This window comes from Mauremys mutica, chromosome 4 (assembly GCF_020497125.1).
Source record: "Mauremys mutica isolate MM-2020 ecotype Southern chromosome 4, ASM2049712v1, whole genome shotgun sequence".
NCBI classification, from domain to species: domain Eukaryota; kingdom Metazoa; phylum Chordata; order Testudines; family Geoemydidae; genus Mauremys; species Mauremys mutica.
The window spans coordinates 80,544,423-80,564,395 of record NC_059075.1 but is presented as its reverse complement, the minus strand read 5'-3'; the positions used below and the strand labels follow the sequence as shown (position 1 = coordinate 80,564,395).

At 43.6% G+C, this 19,973-nt stretch overlaps 1 protein-coding gene across 2 annotated transcripts in view; it reads right to left on the bottom strand.

Annotated features, from left to right (window-relative positions):
* PAMR1 (peptidase domain containing associated with muscle regeneration 1) overlaps nt 1-19,973 on the bottom strand; it is a 71,011-nt gene that overhangs the window by 40,642 nt on the left and 10,396 nt on the right. For both annotated transcript variants that reach the window (XM_045012374.1, XM_045012375.1), the window contains exons 2-4: nt 15,964-16,140; nt 14,811-14,939; nt 4,240-4,354 (exon numbers count right to left, since the gene is read on the bottom strand). In XM_045012374.1, coding sequence (XP_044868309.1) covers nt 4,240-4,354; nt 14,811-14,939; nt 15,964-16,140 — 421 coding nt within the window. The remainder of the gene's footprint in view (nt 1-4,239; nt 4,355-14,810; nt 14,940-15,963; nt 16,141-19,973) is intronic.

Here is a 19,973-nt window from a genome sequence, read left to right as displayed (position 1 = left end):
GACTGAGGTGCTGTGCTCTACATCGCTGTGCAGGGTAAGGATTCCAAGCTCTGTGCCTGAGAGAACACCCCACACCACTAACCGCACAGTAGAATATTTTAAAAATGTAACTTTTAATCTTCCCAATCTCCCTGAAAACTCTCAACTCTGTAGACCACGTTTATTTAAGGGATATAATGGATCAGACCGAGTCTATCATGCTACCTCTTCAAAGGTGGGCTGAATGGTCTGGCAATCTAACATTTTCTAACTGAAGAGAAGGGGAAAATGCACAATCATTTTGGATGCTCAGCATACTCCTCCAGTCTACAGTTGATTTCCCCTGACTGTCCTCTTCTGGGGACTCGGTGGCTTCAGAGCATAAGGAAGCCTGTGTTATGTGAAATGGCTGATGCCCTTCTATCCCCTCCCATCAGACTAACATTAATACACACTCACTTGTCTTCACTCAGTCAGTACTTATTTTTGTGTTTGGAGTAACAGCTGAACCTCAGCTGGTGTAAATCTGCATAGCTCCATTGAATGAGCAGTTGAATGGAGCTGTACCAAGTTATACCAGAGGAAGATATGGCCCAGAGTTTTCCTAAGGATCTGTTGGAAGGTGGATGAGAAAAAAATGGCATCTGCTTTCAATAAACGTCAGGCATTAATTCATCTCAGTTTCACTTAAACTTCATGAGCAAGTTGGTGAGTCCAAATTCCAGTTCTGTCTGACTGACACTCTGTTACTTACCCATGAGATATCAAGTTACCAGCGTGACATCCTCAGAACAAACTCTCTTTGGCTGATCAAGCCCCGGGATCTGCTCTTACAGAAGCAATAGATTTGTACAAATGCACAAGGCCTCTTGGCTAAGGTGCAGGGATGGGAGCTGACAGACCTGGCACAGGATTTTCAGAAATCCTCAACATTGTCCTAACTCTGCTCTCAGTGGAGTCAACTGAACACTTTTGAAATCTTGGGGTCTATTGTTGACTAAAGCACAGTTATGGGCAAGTTATTTAACCTTAATTTCCTCACCTGTAAAACTGGGACTATTTTCCTAACTGTCCTGGATATGATAATACCAAATTCCCTGATGTTAATGAAATGCTTGGAGATCCTCAGGCTGAAAAGGAGCGCAAAGTACTGTTATGAAGTGATGTTATTAGTGAGTGCATTGAGAATACACCTCTGCAGGGGGGGAAGCTTCTCTCAAAAGGAAAAGAACAATTCCAAGATACAGCTCTGTCACAGCATAAAAGAAAATGTGAGTTGTGTGTTACCTAGAGTGCTGTATCTCATCTCCTGATGTGACATGGGCTGAGGGAGCATGATAAATCTCAAATTAAAGAAAAATGAGGCTAGAAAATGCACACACAAAACAAACTACTACAGCAACCATTTATCAAAGCAGGACTGGTCAGCCAAATCCCCTAGGACAGGATAGCACATCTCAAGTCAGAAGATGATTTATTTTCAGTCCTGTAAGATTCAGAGAGTTTGTATATATATTAAACCCACTGCAACAGGGAGATCTGCCCTTTTAAAGCCCTGGCTGGGGGGCAGGGAGAAGAGCGAGATAGGGAGCAGCTGACCCTAGGCCAGAGAGCAGCCCCGCAGACAGGTGCTGGGAATCAGCTGACACAGCTGATCAGCACTCCTGACTAGCCCACACTCTCAGCTGGAATATAAAGGAGAGCGTAACAATGTGGGGGAGGGGAGGGATATTTGTTGGTAAATAGGACCAGCTGGCAGATCTGAGTCCAAACCAGATTGTTGTCAGTGTTGGGGGTTTTTTTTGTATACCTTTCTTGCTTTGTTTAGGAAGATAACAAACAGAGGCCTGAAGAAAGGTACAGAAATCTGGCCTAGCTGGCTGGCTACTGCTGGTGACTTGTTTCCTTTCTGCTTCACACAGATAGGATCACCAGCATTGCCCTGCGGCAATCACACAGGGTTTGCTGGGGCTACATGGAGACCAGGAATCATGGAGTGCTATTGTCAGGAATCATGGTGACGCCACGAACCATTTGCTAACAATTACTATTCTGAGCGGAGAGTAACAATGGCAGAGGGACTCTGCTTGTTTATGTGGAAGTGGAGTAAGTCTAAAGAGCCAGGCACAGGCAGCAGGACCAGGATGGAAAGATTTGGCGGAGTTTAAACTACTGCCTCCCCTAAACCCAACAGTGGGAGCTCCCTCATCAGACTCTGCTTCTGGACACTTTCACCCTAACACTGGGACCCTGTGTCAAGGGAGGTAGAGGGTTAGTATTGAGTTTGCTGAACTGTGTGGGGAATGGCCACAATGGAAAGATGAGCAAATCAGCTAGAAGGAAGCTCTCACAAGGGTAATGCCACCTGTCCATTCAAATCAGATACCTTGCACCCTATGGCAGCAGTAGTGATAACAATTTCACAGTGCTTGAGTGGTAACACAAATTCCCAGGCACAGAACCATCACTCTTCCCCCTGGAAAGAGAGGGGACAGAGTGGTCTAGAGCTGCAGATTTAATTCCTAGCAGGCTTCCCATGCAGCATACCCTACAATGCTCTTGCAGATGACACCTTAAAAACAAATACCCTGTCTACTCTGCCTGGCAATTAAAGATCCCATTGCACTATTGGCAAGTGTAGAGGTTTGCCCTAATATCCTTCTCCTTTCTTTCTTGTACACTGCTGATCTGTGCCAGTTGGCTGCCATCCTCCCACCCCAGAGATAGCTGCATTCACTGGTGCTGTAAAACATAGGACCCAGTCCTGCCCCCACTGATATGATCGAAAGCAGGGTCAAGCCCACCTTTTGTGAAGCACTTTGGCATCCTTAGGAATGAAAGAGTCTCGTGCATAAATGTAAAGCAATATCATTTATAATCTTGTTGCTTTTTGCACAGAGTGAGCTACAGCCCAATCCAACAATGCACTTGTAAAAGCAAAGGAAATGTGTCTCAGTCCCATTAAGAGTAACACAGAGCAGCATCAGTGGTCTGAACACCAAACTCCCTGTACCATGTTATAGGCACTGCTATATCTAGCCACCCCTGAAGGTACCTACAGAATCTTGCACTTGCTCTGAGGAGGTTTCACCCTTGTTAGTGTTTGTAATTATTGTTGCTAATAACTACACAGTGGTGAGCATGATAAAGGGACTGGTGTTAATGTCAAAGGAATCCCCACATTTATTTTCTCCTTGAGTGATTTTCCTTCCTCTGATTTAATATTAAAGCTATCTTTAAATCTGTGGTTAGAAACGTGTTTGTGCACCTAACATTGCTTCTTTGCCTGGTCTCAAAGCTGGGGAAAGATTGATGTGAAGCCTTTAACTCATGTTCTTATTGTAATTGCTGGTGGGGGCTGAATCTGATCCCCTGCCAAGCTTCCTGCTGTATGTGTGAGCTCTTTGCCAAACGCATTCAAAAACAAAATTAATTGCACCAAATGAAGACTCTCAGGCACTGGAAAAGAAACCCTGATGAAGGGCTGAGGAGACTGAGCCACTGGGGAAGATTGAAAGGGCTAGATATGTAGATTGACTGAACAACTAACTATACAAATATAGGAAGCTTGTAGGCATCAGGGATGGAAAGGAATTATTTAGGGTAGTTCAAGAGGATGTCACTTGATGTAATTATATGAAATTTAGAAAGGGAAAATTTAGGCTGAGTATCAGGAAATACTTCCTGACCGTGAGATCTATTAAAGTCTACAAGAAGTGGTGGGCGCCCCCTCATGTGAGGCATTTTCCATCTCCGTCTGAGGGAGTTTCCCTCTCTAATGTCTGTGATTCTATGGGGGGGGGAGGTACATTAATGAAAATTAATTAATTGTTTTCACACAAATTCAGAGTAACCTGAGCCAGTTTCTCCCTGTCCCAAAACACTCCAGAGTTTTGTCTTCAGTGAATCCATTCTACACTAGTCTGGTGCTTCCCTGTTGGACCATTGGATGCTCGGACCATAATGGCACCTAGGGATATATAATGCCCTGGATGTCTCTAGAAACATCCGTTGGTATCAGCTGACGTTCCAAGCAGGAACTGAAGGCAGAACATGGCCAGGAGTGCAGCATTCCCAGATCTCCCGCTGGGCCAGATGCTAAATATGGAGTAGCTTCCTAAGATGGGGGCAGCACTTTCTTTGCCATAGAACCACCAGAGTCTGACCCACCTGGAGATCAAAATCTGATTCCCATCTGTTACACATGCCACCTTGCTTCATACAGAAGACAGAATTTGCTGAAATTCACCTCCCACTTACCTTAATTCGATGATAAACCCCGGTTTAACATGAATGGTCCATTCACAGTGTGCATTCAGTGGGTAGCTCTCCAGCAAAATCTGACCCTTGGAAGCCCGAAGAACCTGCCCACATCCTGAAGAGGAAAAGTAAAAACAGCAAGTCCATTAGAGACTATCAGTCAGCACCTCAGGGAGAAGGGGCCAGAATAGACAAGTTTGACATACTAACATCTGAGGCAACTTCCTGAATGACTAAAATGCCCTACTATATTATTAGTATTATTATACTACTATACTATTTCAACATTATCTAGAAATTCAACACCCTTCCTTTAAGCCTATATAGTATCACCTCTCCACATCCGCACCAGATTAATCATAGCTAAAGTCTGGACTCACCAATATTTGGTCTCCCCAAGTCCTACCCTAAAATGTGGGGCTCCCCTAATCCCATTTCCTTCCCACCCCTCCTCAGAAAGACTCCTCCCCTCAGTCCTTGTCCCTTTCATCCTCTTTTTTCACATGCCGACATGTGGATGTGGTTAAGAGGAAGACGTTTAACCTTTGCAGTCTCCCACTCAGCAACTAGTCAGAGTGAGGCCTGCAGAGCTGTGGCAAAGTAGGTGGGATACGGGAAAGTTTTGAGAGGGACTGCTGCATCTGGAGCACCACTGGATCCCTTCCCAATCCTGGACCTAAATTTCAATAATCCATACTTGATATGCTCCTCTTCCCCACAGCCTGGAGTTAATGGAACACTTTTAATGCAGAGGACTGAGAGTAAGGAATCCTGGGTTCTATTTTCAGCTCTGCCACCAAACACCTTGAGTGTGTCACTTAATTGCACCATACCTCAGTTTCCCCGCTTGTAGAATGGAAATCCTTGTCAAGGATCCTAAAGGACTTTATAAACATTACTTAAGTGAAGGTGCAGAGTTATGTCATCACATATCATGCAGATCACATCTTTTGATGCCTGATTTTTTGGCTACACCTTTCCTGGTGGAGTCTTACAGCTTATCAGGATTTTCATTAAGCATTCTGTTCATACACTGCTGGATGTTTCTGACCGCATCTTCTGTTCTAGAAATTGCCTTGTGGGTAATAACATGTCTGTGCTGGGGGATTATGGGTAGGCTGCAGACCAAGCATAGGAGAAGAACTGTTGGAAGAGGCCAAGAGACTGTAGTTAAGCTGTGGAGGAGGGGCCAAGAGACTTCCCAGAAGCTTTTCAGCCTCCTTAGTCCATTCACTGCTCCTTGACTGAGAATCAGTCAGTTTGGTCCATTCCCAAACAGGGACCCTGAGCTGCTCAGTGCACTCCCTTCTTGACTGACGGGACTGTCACTGTAAGTGGCATTTGCCATAAGCCACACTTCCCTTTGGAGGACAAGCGAGAGTGGAAGTGACCTGATTTTCACAAGTGCAGAGCATCCATAGCTTCCAATGAAGTCAGCTTCTGAAAATCAGGCCTTATGTGTCTGAACTATGGTGAGAGACATGGGAAAATTGAAGGTCAGTTGCTCCTGTTTCCTGTTGAGAATTGTCTGTCTAATAAAACACCCTTTGTTGGTTTACCCTCAGCTACCCGCAGTTAAGTGGAACCCGATGAAACAGCACTCCAGCTCAGAGGAGTTCGTCACAAGTGTTTCATCCTACACCGGGGCTTTGTTGGTTCTTCATGTAAAAGATGAAAATTAATTACTACACTCCTGTAGGCCCATTAGGATGCAGCTAAGATGCCAGAATCTGCTACAGCGCACATGATAATGTGCCTTCCCACAGCAAGGAAAGGGACCTTGCGTTGTTACTGGCTCCTGCCTCAAAAACAACCTGAGACAAAGCGGCGGGAAATCTTCAGATTGCGTGACAAGGTTCTTGGATCACCTCAAAGAAAGCTTCCCTTTTGTAACCAGGGGCTTTTGAGCTTCCTTTGCACTCCTGCCTTTCACAAAGGGAAGCAAAAGAATGCTTATGTGCGGGGCATACTAAATGCACTTTTCTATTTGGAACAGTACAGTCTGAACTTCTGAATGTCCATGCCAAGGAAGTAGGTTTGGCCAGCAAAGCAGGTGGTCTGAAAACTAAAGAGGAGCCATTCAGAGACTTCCTCCAAACGAATATTCTCAGATGTGCTTCTCTGCATGAAGCACATCCGAGATCAGATCAGATCTTCACCCTTTCTCCTGCTCATCTAGCAGACATTGTGCTGCCTCCCCCAGACAAACAGCAGGCAAACAACAGCTCCATCACCTTCTGATCAAATGGAATCTTTTTTCTTCCCCTTCTAAAGCTGTGGGAGACCTGGAAAATTCTCACGAATAATTTGTACCCCAGCCACTAATGCTGGCAAATCCGGCTTCTTTCAGAAAAAAATAATCCACTTTGGAAAAGTGTCAGCATCAGGGTTCCTTTCTTGTCTGGAAAAAAAAAGCTGATTTCAGCGGCACATAAAGATTCTTCTCTGAGGCCTGGAACAGAGAGAAAAAACAACTCAAGAGTCCTTTGAGTTCTATCCCATTATGAGAGTTCATACTGGGGGAGGAGACATCTGGTCACAGTTCAACACCTGTTGTTTGGGTTTCCCAGCATCAGTGTGGGGTTCCATCAGGAGCCAAGACCGGAGACAAAGCAACAATGATAGAAGTGTTACATCCACTGGCATTCAGAAATTTGCTGGAGGGGGTGGATGGAGCAAGAGAGACAGAACCTCAGTGGCTTAGGAGGAGTGGTAATGGTAGAGTCACAGGCCTTCACTTCTTGATCACCACCATTAAGTCTAAGTGAATAATGACCCAAAATTGTTCTCTCCCCACTTGGGCACACTTCACAGTGATGGGCTTAATTTAGCCCCACACATTTAAGCAATCAGCCATCTCATCAGTAATATTTTTACTCTAATGGAAGTGTGTGTGTGTGTGTGTGTATGAAAAATTCATATCCTTCTCCTTTATTTTCCCCAAATAAAGACTTTCTAAATCAGGGATTCTCAAACTGGGGGTTGGGACCCCTCAGGGGGTCACAAGGTTATTACATGGCGGGTCACGATCTGTCAGCCTCCATCCCAAACCCCACTTTGTCTCCAGCATTTATAATGGTGTTAAATATGTAAAAAAGTGTTTTTAATTTATAAAGGAAGCTTTAAAAGGGGTCACCAGTACAAAAGTTTGAGAACCACTGTCTAAAGGCTCATCAAAATAGCCCAGTGTTAAAATGTGGGCCTCCGAGGCTGAAGTGCAGCTGTGTATCCTTACGCACCATTTGAAGTGAATTTTGTCCTCATTTGTCTTATTCTTACTTAATATTGTGACTTCCCGCCCAGCAAACTATGACACAGGGAAAAGAAAAATCAGTTTGCCTCATTCAGCTTATAACCCATTGCAATGTCTGTTGTCTTACAGGTCAAAAGAAGCCATTTAAGAGCTTCTGGGCACCATCTGGTGAGTGGATTGTGGTACTGCAATGTATTTTACACCCAGAAAAGGGTGCGTCCGTCTCCCTTTAATCCAAGGTTTCTCAAACAGGGGTCTCCGCTTGTGTAGGGAAAGCCCCTGGCAGGCCAGGCCTGTGTGTTGACCTGCCCTGTCTGCAGGTTCGGCCGATCGCAGCTCCTACTGGCCGCGGATCGGTGCTCCGGGCCAATGGGAGCTGCTGGAAGTGGCAGCACATTAAGCTGAAAGCACATTAAACCTGACACCCACACTGTCAGGCTTAATGTGCTCCAGACTTTTTTATTCACAATGCTGATCTGCTTTGCAGAACTTGCCTGGGCACAGCTGCATCGAGACAGTTGGCTGGTTGTAGGGTGACCAGATGTCCCGATTTTATAGAGACAGTCCTGATTTTTGGGTCTTTTTCTTATATAGGCTCCTATTACCCCTCACCCCCTGTCCCAATGTTTCACACTTGCTGTCTGGTCACCCTAGCTGGTTGGTACCTGGGCAGGCATGGAAGGTAATTTAGAACTGTAGGATGAGCACTTTAGCTGCATATTTCTGCTAAGGTGATCAGCAGTGAAACTGCCCCAAATGTTGCCATTTTTGACCATCTGAGGATTTTGTACTGACACCCACCACTGCAGTATGTGTCATCTTTAAGATTCAGAGTCAACAATTTATTGAGATGAATGGGGCACTTCATGCCTCTCAAACTGTAGTGTCAAGATGTCTTCAGATTTAGGAGGACAACATTGGCTCTGCTTTGGTTGTGCTTATTCCCTCCTCTGTTTGCTGTCTCTGAACAGTCAATGAGTTAAACGTTCTCTAGCAGTCAGTTATACAGCCTCTGTTATCATACAGTCTCTGAGCACCTCCCAAGTATTTAAAAGCAAGAAATAGCGATAACTCACACATATGTTTGTTCACACCATGTATAAAGTTTGCACACTGAAACCTGATTACCTGGAGTGTTTGTACCTGAAACCTGATTACAAGCGTTACATTTATCCAGGGGAAATCTCCATGTGACTTGCATGACCAATCACAACTACATAACAAAGCTCATATTTCCACCATTTAAGCGTCAAACAGCAAGGCCATTTGCAAAAAATGTCAAATAATGAGTAATCTGAGATCAGCTCCTAGCCATTCCACCACCAGTAAAAAAGGGGAAAGTCTATTAAACAAGTAAATGATTCTATAAGTGATTATTTGCTCAACTTCTAATGGGAAATCACAGACTTCAAACGGAAGTGATGGACCAAAAAAATGCAGCTTTAGAATTTTTTTTATTTTATTTTTTGCCAACTACAAGAAAGTCTTTCTTTTCATATAGCAATCCACGCTCAGTATTTTTCAGACAGTGATTATGGACTTGATTCTGCTCAGGCCATCAGTAAGATTTGACTCTGGAACCTTTTGATCTAAAAGCAAGAGATTCTGTCCGTTAAACTAAAAGACTAACTCCTCTAGCAAGAAGCAGAAGCAGACTCATAAACTTCATATTTGGACCACCACTAGAGGGAGACAAAGGACCATACTCTCCTAGTGTAGGCTGCAATTGCTTTTGAAGACAATGCTTTTTGTCCTCTGACCAATGGAAATTGTTCTGGTTTTAAGTAACTATAGGGTCTTTTCACTCCAGAATGCAAACTCTAAAGCATCATGTTTGAGGTGTGTACCACACCCCAGCTGCCTGTGCATTTTAAATGTTCAATAATAGAATAAAATTAAGGTTATGTGGGAAAAAATGATGTGTCCCACATACAGAGGGTCGGCTCTCCTAGCTGAAAAGAAACGTTCAGATGTGAGCAGTGAATTTCAGCTGAGAAAACCTTAGAATGGCAGTTTCTGCCAGTTCAGCCACAAAGGCCCCACTTTTTTGGCTCACTTAGCAAAAGTATTCCCCACAGTGATGATCCTCATTCAAGGCTAAGCCATGTAAATGTGCAGAACATGGATAAGCAGCCATTCACGGTGCTGGAAAAAGGAGTGTGCTCACTAGCAAAGTGCACTCCAGTGTTTAGACACAGCACCGGGCTGACAGGTCACATTTATTGCTCTCCTTTGTATTCCCTCAGTCGATTGACTCCCTTCTGCTAGCGAAGGGCCCAGAATGAATGCAATATTCCGATGTGAACACAAGGGCCCAGTGATTTCCCTACACCCCCCCAGAGGGGGTGTACACCCCCCCTGAATTTCCCCAACACCCCCCACCCCCAATTTTGTGAGCTAGCTACATACCAATTTAGTAACTGTTTGGAAATCTGAATTTAAACTGAAACTTTAATACACCCTTTAAAAGCTTATACAGTGTATGATAAAATATGTGTATCTGAAAAAGTATAATAGATTTGAAAAGTATGAACATAGACTAGCTTCCTTGCTTCCTTATACAGCTGTTGTTTTTTATGATGTCAGTGCATTCATTTTGGTGATGTTGGCCAACCTAATCATTTCAAATGATGATTTGTAAGCAAAGTCTCAATGAGCTCTCCCTGACAGCCAGTGATGAGCTGGGGCTGCCGGGAAAGGCTTCAGGGCCAGATTATATTTACATTCACACCTAATCTACCTAGGTATCCAGCAAACAGAGCTGTGTTGTCCAAGTGATAGATTTTGGCTGGGGTTGGGTTACAAACCACTTGAATGTGGGGGGAATGGGGGATGAAATGTTGTTCTTATTGTATGAGTAAAGGGCAGTAGAACTGTACTTAGCCTGTGATGATTTGAAGGCATCAAGAGAGAGGGTGGGGACCTGTCCCTCTCCACGGTTTAAAGACAGAGCTGACTAGGCTCCATAGATAGTCTTTTGTTCTGTTAAGGGACCTCTGCAGCTGAAATCACTGACAATCAGGTCTAAGTGCTTAGTCCTGTTGTGGGGACAGTAGTGTTCCTGTGGGTACAATGTTTTTGTGTAAGAGACGGCCCAGACTGCACTAGCAGTGAGGTTCCCCCACTGAGAGCTCAGCTGAAATCACTGAGAGCTGGTGGAACCTCAAGAGACCAACTCGCAGAGGTCACAGTGGCAGGTGGCAGCAGAAGGTGACTGCGCAGGGCCATTGGCAACAGAGCAGTGGAGTGAACGGTGGCACAACGAACAGCTGTGGCCAGAGCGAACTGTGAGCAGCTGGAGGAACAAGCAAGGTGCCTTCTTGTCCCCCACCTGGAAGGTGAACTCATGTGAAAGCACCTCTGAACTCTGAGTCTACTCTTCACTGACCAAGGACAACACCGGTGAGTGGAGTGCAATGGAGGGGAAAGTGAGGGGCACGTTAAATAAACATTTGTTTGTTGGACTATATTTTAGTCACTTTGCTCCAGAATGCTAGATTTGTGACTGGGAATGGAAACTTATATAAATATGTTTTCTAGTAGGCCAAGATTTTTAAAATGCATTATTTGCCAAGGTTGTTATCTCACATTGTTGCTATCTTGAGAGGTCATTATGTTGGGGAGTTTCTGTACTAAACATTTTTATTATAATAATTAATTTTTACATAAGAATGGTCATACTGGGTCAGACCAATGGTCCATTTAGCCCAGTATCCTGTCTTCTGACAGTGGTCAAGGCCAGGTGCTTCAGAGGGAATGAACAGAACAAGTAACCATCAAGTGACCATCCCCTGTTGCCCATTCCCAGCTTCTGGCAAACAGGCTAGGGACACTCAGAGCATGGTGTTGCATCCCTCCCCATCCTGGCTAATAGCCACTGATGGACCTATTCTCCAGAAATTTATCTAGTTCTTTTTTTAATCCTGTTATAGTTTTGGTCTTCACATCATCCCCTGGCAAAGAGTTCCCTGGGTTGACTTTATATTGTGTGAAGAAATACTTCCTTTTGTTTTTTTAAAACCTGCTGCCTATTAATTTCATTGGGTGACTGCTAGTTCTTGTGTTATGTGAAGGATTAAATAACATTTCCTTATTCACTTTCTTCGCACCAGTCAAGATTTTATAGACCTCTATCATATCCCCCTTAGTCATCTCTTTTCTAAGCTGAAAATTCCCAGTCATTTTAATCTCTCCTCCTGTTTCATACCCCTGATCATTTTAGTTGTCCATCTCTGTACTTTTTCCAATTCCAATATATATATTTTTAGGATGGGTGACCAGATCTGCACACACTATTCAAGGTGTGCACGTACCATAGATTTATATAGAGGCAATATGATATTTTCTGTCTTATTATCTATCCCTTTCTTAATGATTCCCAACATTCTGTTTGCTTTTGTGACTGCTGCTGCACATTGAATGGATGATTTCAGAGAAATATCCACAATGACTCCAAGATCTCTTTATTGAGTGTTAACAGCTAATTCAGATGCCATCATTTTGTATGTATAATTGAGATTGTTTTCCAATGTGCATTGCTTTGCATTTATCAACATTGAATTTCATTTGCCCATTTTGTTGCCCCGTCACCCAGTTTTGTGAGATCCCTTTGTACCTCTTCGCAGTCTGCCTGGGACTTAACTATCTTGAATAGTTTTGTATCATCTGCAAATTTTGCCACCTCACTGTTTACCCATTTTTCCAGATGAATATGTTGAACAGTACTGGTCCCAGTACTGACCCCTCAAGGATACCACTATTTATCTCTCTCCATTCTGAAAACTGATAATTTATTCCTACTCTTTGTTTCCGATCTTTTAACCAGTTACTGATCCATGAGAAGACTTCCCTCTTATCCCATGATGGCTTACTTTTCAAAAGTCAATTTAAATTAAAAAAAATTTTAATTTATATTTTTTTAGAAATCTAGACCTGTTATGTGTTTTGGTGTAACTTGCATTATTCTTATGTTAAATTTGCATCATCTTAACAAAACATTTACTTTATTCATATCTCTTTGGTCCTGACACACACACCCCTGTAAATTCGAACACCCCCCCTAATTTCAATTCCTGGGGAAACCACTGCAAGGGCCGTAATGCTCCTTGATGCGATGCCTTGACATATGGTATGGGCTGGCTGGTGGATTGGGTGGCAGTGCCAAATTTTAGTCCAGGGAACCCATCCCATGCTCAGGGTGGCTAGTCTCTCCTGCCACTTGAGCCACAATAGCTACGCTTTATTTTTAGCATGATGGCTTGATCAGAGCTAGCATGGGTATGTCTCCTCAAGCTGGGAATTATGCCCGCAGCTCAAAGTGTAGCCAGACCCTGTGTCGGAAGAAGGAGGAAGGACTTGATGGACCCAATGGTTCTTTCCTATCTCTACTCTTATGGAAAGTCCAATGGGATCTTTAGTATCAACACAGAGCAGAATGGTCACTGGTTTTTAAAATGTCGTCAGCAAAAACTCACACTGCAAGCTGTGAGAAACTCAGCTTATCAGCTCAGAAGAATGGAGGCCTGAATGGACTCTGCTCAAGTTAGAACTTGCTGATCTAGAGAGTTTAGGTATTTAAAACCTGATACTTACACCATTAATTTTTATTTTTATCTACTGAAAGTCTATGGCCTATGTTATGCAAGCGTCAGACTAGATTATCACAATGGACTCTCCTGGCCTAGGAAGCTATGAATAAGAGGAGACATGATATATGTGTACAAAATAATGACTAGAACAGAGAAGGTACATGTGGGGATACTATTTATCCTTGTTCATAATACAAGGGCAAGGAGATAGGCAATGAAGATGAAAGGCAGCAGATTTAAAACTGAGAAAAGGAAATACCTTTTTATACCATTAGCCTTTGGAACTCACTAGCAGAAAAGAACATTGAGGCTAAGAGCTCAGCAGGACACAAACAAAAAAATTTCCATTATTTTATAATACTCTGGAACATGACCTGAAATAGCCCCATCCTGGTCTGAAATAGCCCCAGTCTTTTGACCATCAGAATAAGTTACAAGGCACTGTATTTCTGCTGTGGAAGGTGGTTAGATCTGTGCGAGGAGAGATTTGTGCTTTGTTGGGGCCTGAGTTTTGCTGGCTGTGAGGATAAGCTGCTATTTAATATAAATGTTTTTGTAAATCTTCATGCTTCCTCAAGTATCAGCGGGGTAGCCATGTTAGTCTGGATCTGTAAAAAGCGACAAAGAGTCCTATGGCACTTTGTAGACTAACAGACATATTGGAGCATAAGCTTTTGTGGGTGAATACCCACTTCGTCAGATGCTTACCTCCAATATGTCTGTTAGTCTATAAGGTGCCATAGGATTCTTTATGCTTCCTCAAGAGTCTCTGCAGGGTTTGGTTAGGCACCCTTTTTATTTTTGTCTAAATCCAAAGAAATAACATGGATAACAAGAACTTCCAGAGTTACAATAGTTAACGATTAAAAAACTACATCAGGAGTTTGGAAGGCTTATAAACACTCATGCTTCAGAGCCTAAGCCCACCTCTCACTGATGAGGGCAAGCAGGTAGTTATCCCTCTGAGCACTGCATATTATTACATAACTGCTCCTGGCAGGATTTCTTACGCTCTCCTCTGAAGCATCTGGTACTGGCCATTCTCAGAGTCAGGATGCTGGACTAACTGGACCACTGGTTTGGTATAGCATGGTGTCACAGAGTGTGGGGGAGTCAGGGCCCTGAACCCCCCATTTCCTGCGATTCACCATGACTCTCAGCCAGCCAGTAAAACAGAAGGTTTATTAGATGACAGGAACACAGTCCAAAACAGAGCTTGTAGGTTAGGACAACAGGACCCCTCAGTCAGATCCGTTTTGGGGGGCAGGGAGCTTAGATCCCAGCCCTGGGGCTCCCTCTATTCCCCCAGCCAGCTCCAAACTAAAACTCTCCAGCCCCTCCTCTGGCCTTTGTCTGTTTCCTAGGCCAGGAGGCCACCTGATCTCTTTGTTCTCCAACACCTTCAGTTGGCACCTTTGCAGGGGAGGGGCCCAGGCCATCAGTTGCCAGGAGACAGGGAGTCTGTCATTCTCTCTGCAGACATCATCACACTGGCCCTCTAGGGCCCTGCACCAATCACACCCCCTTATCCCACCACCTAGATACTTAAGAAAGGCATAGGGGAAACTGAGGCACCCACACAGTATTCAGAGAAAACATTAAGAACGTTCCCACTTCGTCACACAGGGCAATTCCTATGAACCGATTAAGTCACTCCCTCCACTATCCCCTCCACTATAGCCCCAGTGCCACCCTTTCCAGTTGTAGGGTATCTCACTGAGGGCACTTACTCATGCAGTCCCCTCCGTACCAGCCTGTTCTGCACTCCGCACAGTAGATCCCTTTGATGTAGAAGTCATCTAGCGTTCCACCCCAGGAGCCGTTGCGGCAGGACTTGCAGTTCTCAAAAATGGTGCAGCCTGAAAGCAGAGTCACTTTGTTGAATGACATCTAGACAGCTGGTGTTGGAGGGAGAGGATGGGGTGGGGAAAAAGCGGGGGAGGAATCCCTTTGTTTGCTTTTCACACTGCAAAAGAAGCTTGTGATCTTCGTGGTGCTGACTATTGTGGATCTCATCCATCCCCCACATTGGCAAGTTCAAGCTCTCGAATCTGGATCTGAGCTTGGTAGCTGCCCTGTATGTCTACATCCCATCCCCCCTGCTCTGAAAACCCTTCAGGGAAGCAGCAAAGAATCCTGTGGCACCTTATAGACTAACAGACGTTTTGCAGCATGAGCTTTCGTGGGTGAATACCCACTTCTTCGGATGTATTCACCCACGAAAGCTCATGCTGCAAAACGTCTGTTAGTCTATAAGGTGCCACAGGATTCTTTGCTGCTTCTACAGAACCAGACTAACACGGCTACCCCTCTGATACTTCAGGGAAGTGTGAGTTTGGATGTCAGTGCAGCGTGGCTCCGTCCCTGGTTGTAAGTAAATCTAATTTGTTCTCAGCTGGTTCTCCCTCTTTCTATTTTTAACTTTGCTTTCCCATCGCTTTCTGAAGAGTCCGAACTCCCCAGCCTCTCTCCCCTCTCATTTCGTAATGCAATGTACAAACCAGATCCGGAGGCTGAAGAAATCAAATCCCCAGCCAGAAATGACCTGTGTGAAACTAGTTATGACTTTACCTTGTGGAGAGCTCCCAGGCTTGCACAGAGAGCCCTGGAAACTCTCAGCCCACAGTGTGACCAGCAATGGTGCTACATGAGGCCACATGCTGAACGCATTAGCTCACACTGGTGCAGGAGCCGCTTGCACTGGCACAGATGGATCCCTGAGGAGACTAAAAGCAATCCATGAAGTCAGGCAGCCAAAATGGGCTGCGTGCCCCATCTGGTTCTGTGCACAATGACCGGCTGCACATGCTGGCACTTCACCACAAACCCTGCGTGAGAAAACAAGAGGTACAAGGGACAATGTTACAAACCAACACAACACACCTGGGTGGATTAAACAGGAGTCACACTCATTTTCCTCATTCCTGCAGCAGGGAATGGTGTAGCCCACTTTTTCTTTCCCGCCCGGGCAGACACACTGGATCTGGTCATATTCACAGCACTCCCGGCACATGATATTCCATTCAGCTCCAGGGCAGTTTTCATTGATCACCATGTATTCTGCAAACAGAAAGTAAGGTGGGGGAGAAATAATGCATAAAATGCAGAGAATTACCCAATTCACTGATTGTTATTCAGTTAATAGTCAGATCATACATGGCAAGAGGTTGGCCCAGGCCTGCAACATGGCAAATGCCAACCCACGTGGTAACATATCTGATCCTGCCAAAATATAAATTGAGTTTGAGTGGCTAAAACACAAAGAGGCAGATTTGCATTGCCAGCCAAAGAGGCACCGAGCCCAGAATTAAGGAAATATGTTCCTTCCTTTCTCTGTTAGACTTCCGTGCTTCTGCATTCAGAGGGGAAAAACCCCAGTTTGAAGGGACATTTTCACTTTAAAGCTCTTTTTTAAAATCCCAGGCCTTGTTCAATACCTCATCTCCAATTTAGATTATTTATTCCAAATGAATTTAAAATATCTGCTGGACTGTTTAACTTTCCGGCCATTTTGTGTATTATTTTGCTATTCATGCAGCTTGGAGAATGGGGAGTCCAAATGGAGAGGTCAGTTTCATTTCTGGCTTCTAGTCAAGTTTATTTCCTAGTTTCATTTCACTAGTACCTGCTGCTTTCATTGCAGGAGAAAACAGTTTGTTCCATTGATTTTTGTTTGTTTGAAATTTCATTTCATGAAAACATTTCTAATTAGATCAGGATTTTTAAATCATTTGTAATTACCTCCCACTGCTACATTTTGAGATTTAATCTATCCTGACAGTGCCCTTCTAGGAAACCTCAGCTTGAAATACCTTGGATAGTGACTGCAGACTAATACAGTAAATCTACAGATCCCATTTCTCTTCCTCCACCATACTGTCTAACTCTACAAATTGGAATCTAATGAGCTCATGATGCTGTCAGCGTGTCTCTTAACCAGTTGACAGACCTGATGGCTGTTTTCCTGGAGCCTGATAATAAGAAGTGAGAGAGCAGACTGGAGAGATGAGATGTGAAAGAAACATAATGAGAGCCTCTTTTTTCCTTTTTGGCCACAGAATATTCTTTCCCTTTTGTTCTGAGTGATAGAATTGCTTTGTTATTGCAACAAACCAGACATTGCTATTAAGGAGCGGAACTCCCATTCATGTTACCTGGCTTCCTTTTCACACAGTTCCTTTTTGATTCAGTGTGTCTCATAATTTAACAATGAGGTCTGAGTTAACTCTCTGTAGGATTCAGTGGTAGGTCTGCCTCACTCAATTCTCCATGGCCCGATGAAGCCTGAGTCTCACTCAGAAGCTTGCCTTTCTTCTTAATGATAGTTAGTCAGCCCAGCAAAAAGGGACCACCTACAGCTTCTTGATTTTTGTATTTAGCTGGAGAGCTAAATCGCTGTAGGCAAAAATTCATCCCTGGTGTAATTCCATAGCCTATTCCTAGCTCCGGCCTCACAAACTCCTGGGAACTGCGTTACAGTTTGGACTCCAGAGTTAGTCATAAGTCAGTTTGCATTCTAAGCCTGATTGTTGCCTGCCTTCTTCCCATCTACAACAAAAAAGCAACACCTGGCATTTGGGGAGGTGGTGGTTTGTTTGGTAATTATCCAATCTGATAATAAATGCTGGCATTAAAATCATAATAATACTTAATTCTTATATAGCAAAGATTCGTATCATTACCCTCATTTTACAAATGGGCAACTGACGAGGTGACGTGTCTTTTCCCGTGGTCCCAGAGCAAAAACAGTAGCCAAAAATTAAACTCAAGTCTCCTAACTCCCAGAACAGGAGACAAACAACTGGACCATATTGGGTCCACTAAACACATAACTATACCTCTTTCTTCTACAGAGATATAGATATGTGATGTATAGATGGTCTGTGAACTGTATTTCATGCAGATTCCTAAGCAAATTGATTACAAAGGTATAATTATCTGATTTTGCCTGTCCCTGTTCACCACTATTCACCTTAAGCCAAGACCATCCTCCTAATTAAAACTGCTCAACTTTTGACATTCCAATTCAACACGTCTCACCATCCACCATTAAAAAATAACAATGCAATTAGGTGTCCTAGAAAGCAGCTCCTTCCTAGTGAAAGCTGAGCCCCTGAACAAATACCCTGAAATTTGGAAGTTTTAACAAATTTTATGTAAATCTCTTCAGTTCCCAAAATCAAGCTGGAAATCTCATTTCCTTAAAGATTTCTAGTACATAGTGATAAATGGGATCTATATCAGTTTAGATTGTGCTGATAAATTTACCAATGCAAGTGATATAAGCCAGGTTTAAATCAATCTGAGTATCCACATACAAAATTGTTAGTGTTTTTAACTAAACTGATATCAAATCACAGCTTTAGTTACATTGGTACAACTAGACCAGACCCACAGGCCAGATTCTTCTCTCTTTTTACTCATGTTGAAATCAGCAGTTCTATTTGCAGAGTAAAGCAGCATAGGGAAGGGTTACCAGACTCTGGCCCTTAAAGAATTGTAAAGATGAGATTTCCTTTTCCCTGTGTCTGCTGTTTGCTCACTTCTTGCACTTAGCTGAGACACTGAAATGGGCTCTCCATTGATTTATAACCAATTTAATTCACTTTCAGGTTCTCATGCACTAACACAGGGCTGCAAAGTTTGGAGAGTACACATGGCAGGGAAATTCGTGGGTGTGGCATTTTTAACCTTTTCCTCTGGATTTAAAAAAAATGGAATCTATTGTTCATAGGTTTTGTACACTTTTTTTTTAAATCTACATAAAGACTTGACAGTGTGTCTTTAATAACTCTGGAATCCAGCTTACTTTACACAGATGTCTCCTCACCCTGTGTAATAAAAGGCGAAAGGGCTATTTTGCTTGGACACTTTAAAAGAACGACTAACATATATTAAAGACCATTTTTGTCTTGATGAAGGCTAGATTGAGCCTTTAGAAGAGCACACAGATACTCTGCCCCAGCAGGAGCTCCAGGAAGGAACTGTGACTCAGAGAGGCATAATTGCTCCCCTGCTGCTATCCTCTTGCTTTTGGGGGCAGTATGTCACTTCATCCCTTATGGGGACTCAGTTTACTCCCCCACTCACCCTTCACCATTACTTTCATAACTGACGGGAGGGAACAGAAGAGGGGAGGTGGGATTGATTGGTGGAGCTAAATGCAATAAATTAGAAGCTGGACCATTCTGAATCATGGCTAAAATATTTGTGGGGCAGTTAGTGGCTTGACTTTGCTAATAGAAGCACCCTTCAAAGGAGCAAGTCTGACTTGTAGCCAGCAGCTGTATTTCTGGAGAGTGAGAAACATGTCCAGGCAGAGACTTGAAGTGACTCTAAAAGAGGCTGAGTTGCAAATCTCCCCCATGCAAAATATTTATCTGAAACAAGAACAAGCAAACAAACAATGGGCTAATTTATAAGGTTTTCATGACGGAAGAAAAGACCATTAGATCCAGGCACAAACTGCACATAAGAAACTAGCTCCAGGTCATGGAAACTGTGAGCAAGAAAGAGCAATGTTATTAAAGAGTGCAAATGGCAGGGGGGAAGGTGTCAGAGAGTGGGTGGGAGTAACTGGTTGACTTAGGAGCATGTCAGTGTAGTGTGGAACTTTTCACCTCTCAGTCACTGGTTCGCGTCCAGTCCTGTTTGGCGGTAGTGAGCTAGGATCTGATTTTTAAGAGATCTTCAACCTAGCCGTTGCTATTGTGGGTACGTTTCCAGGTCTATCTACCTGGTCTGCAGGTTCAGTAAGGTACTTAGATGTGTGCATCCTTTTTATTTGCACTCACAGTTATTAGTAAGCACATAAATGCACCTGTAATGTTGGGGGCCATTATGGTTCATAAGGCCATTACCATCTGATGGTTGTTCAGTACCCAGCAGGAATG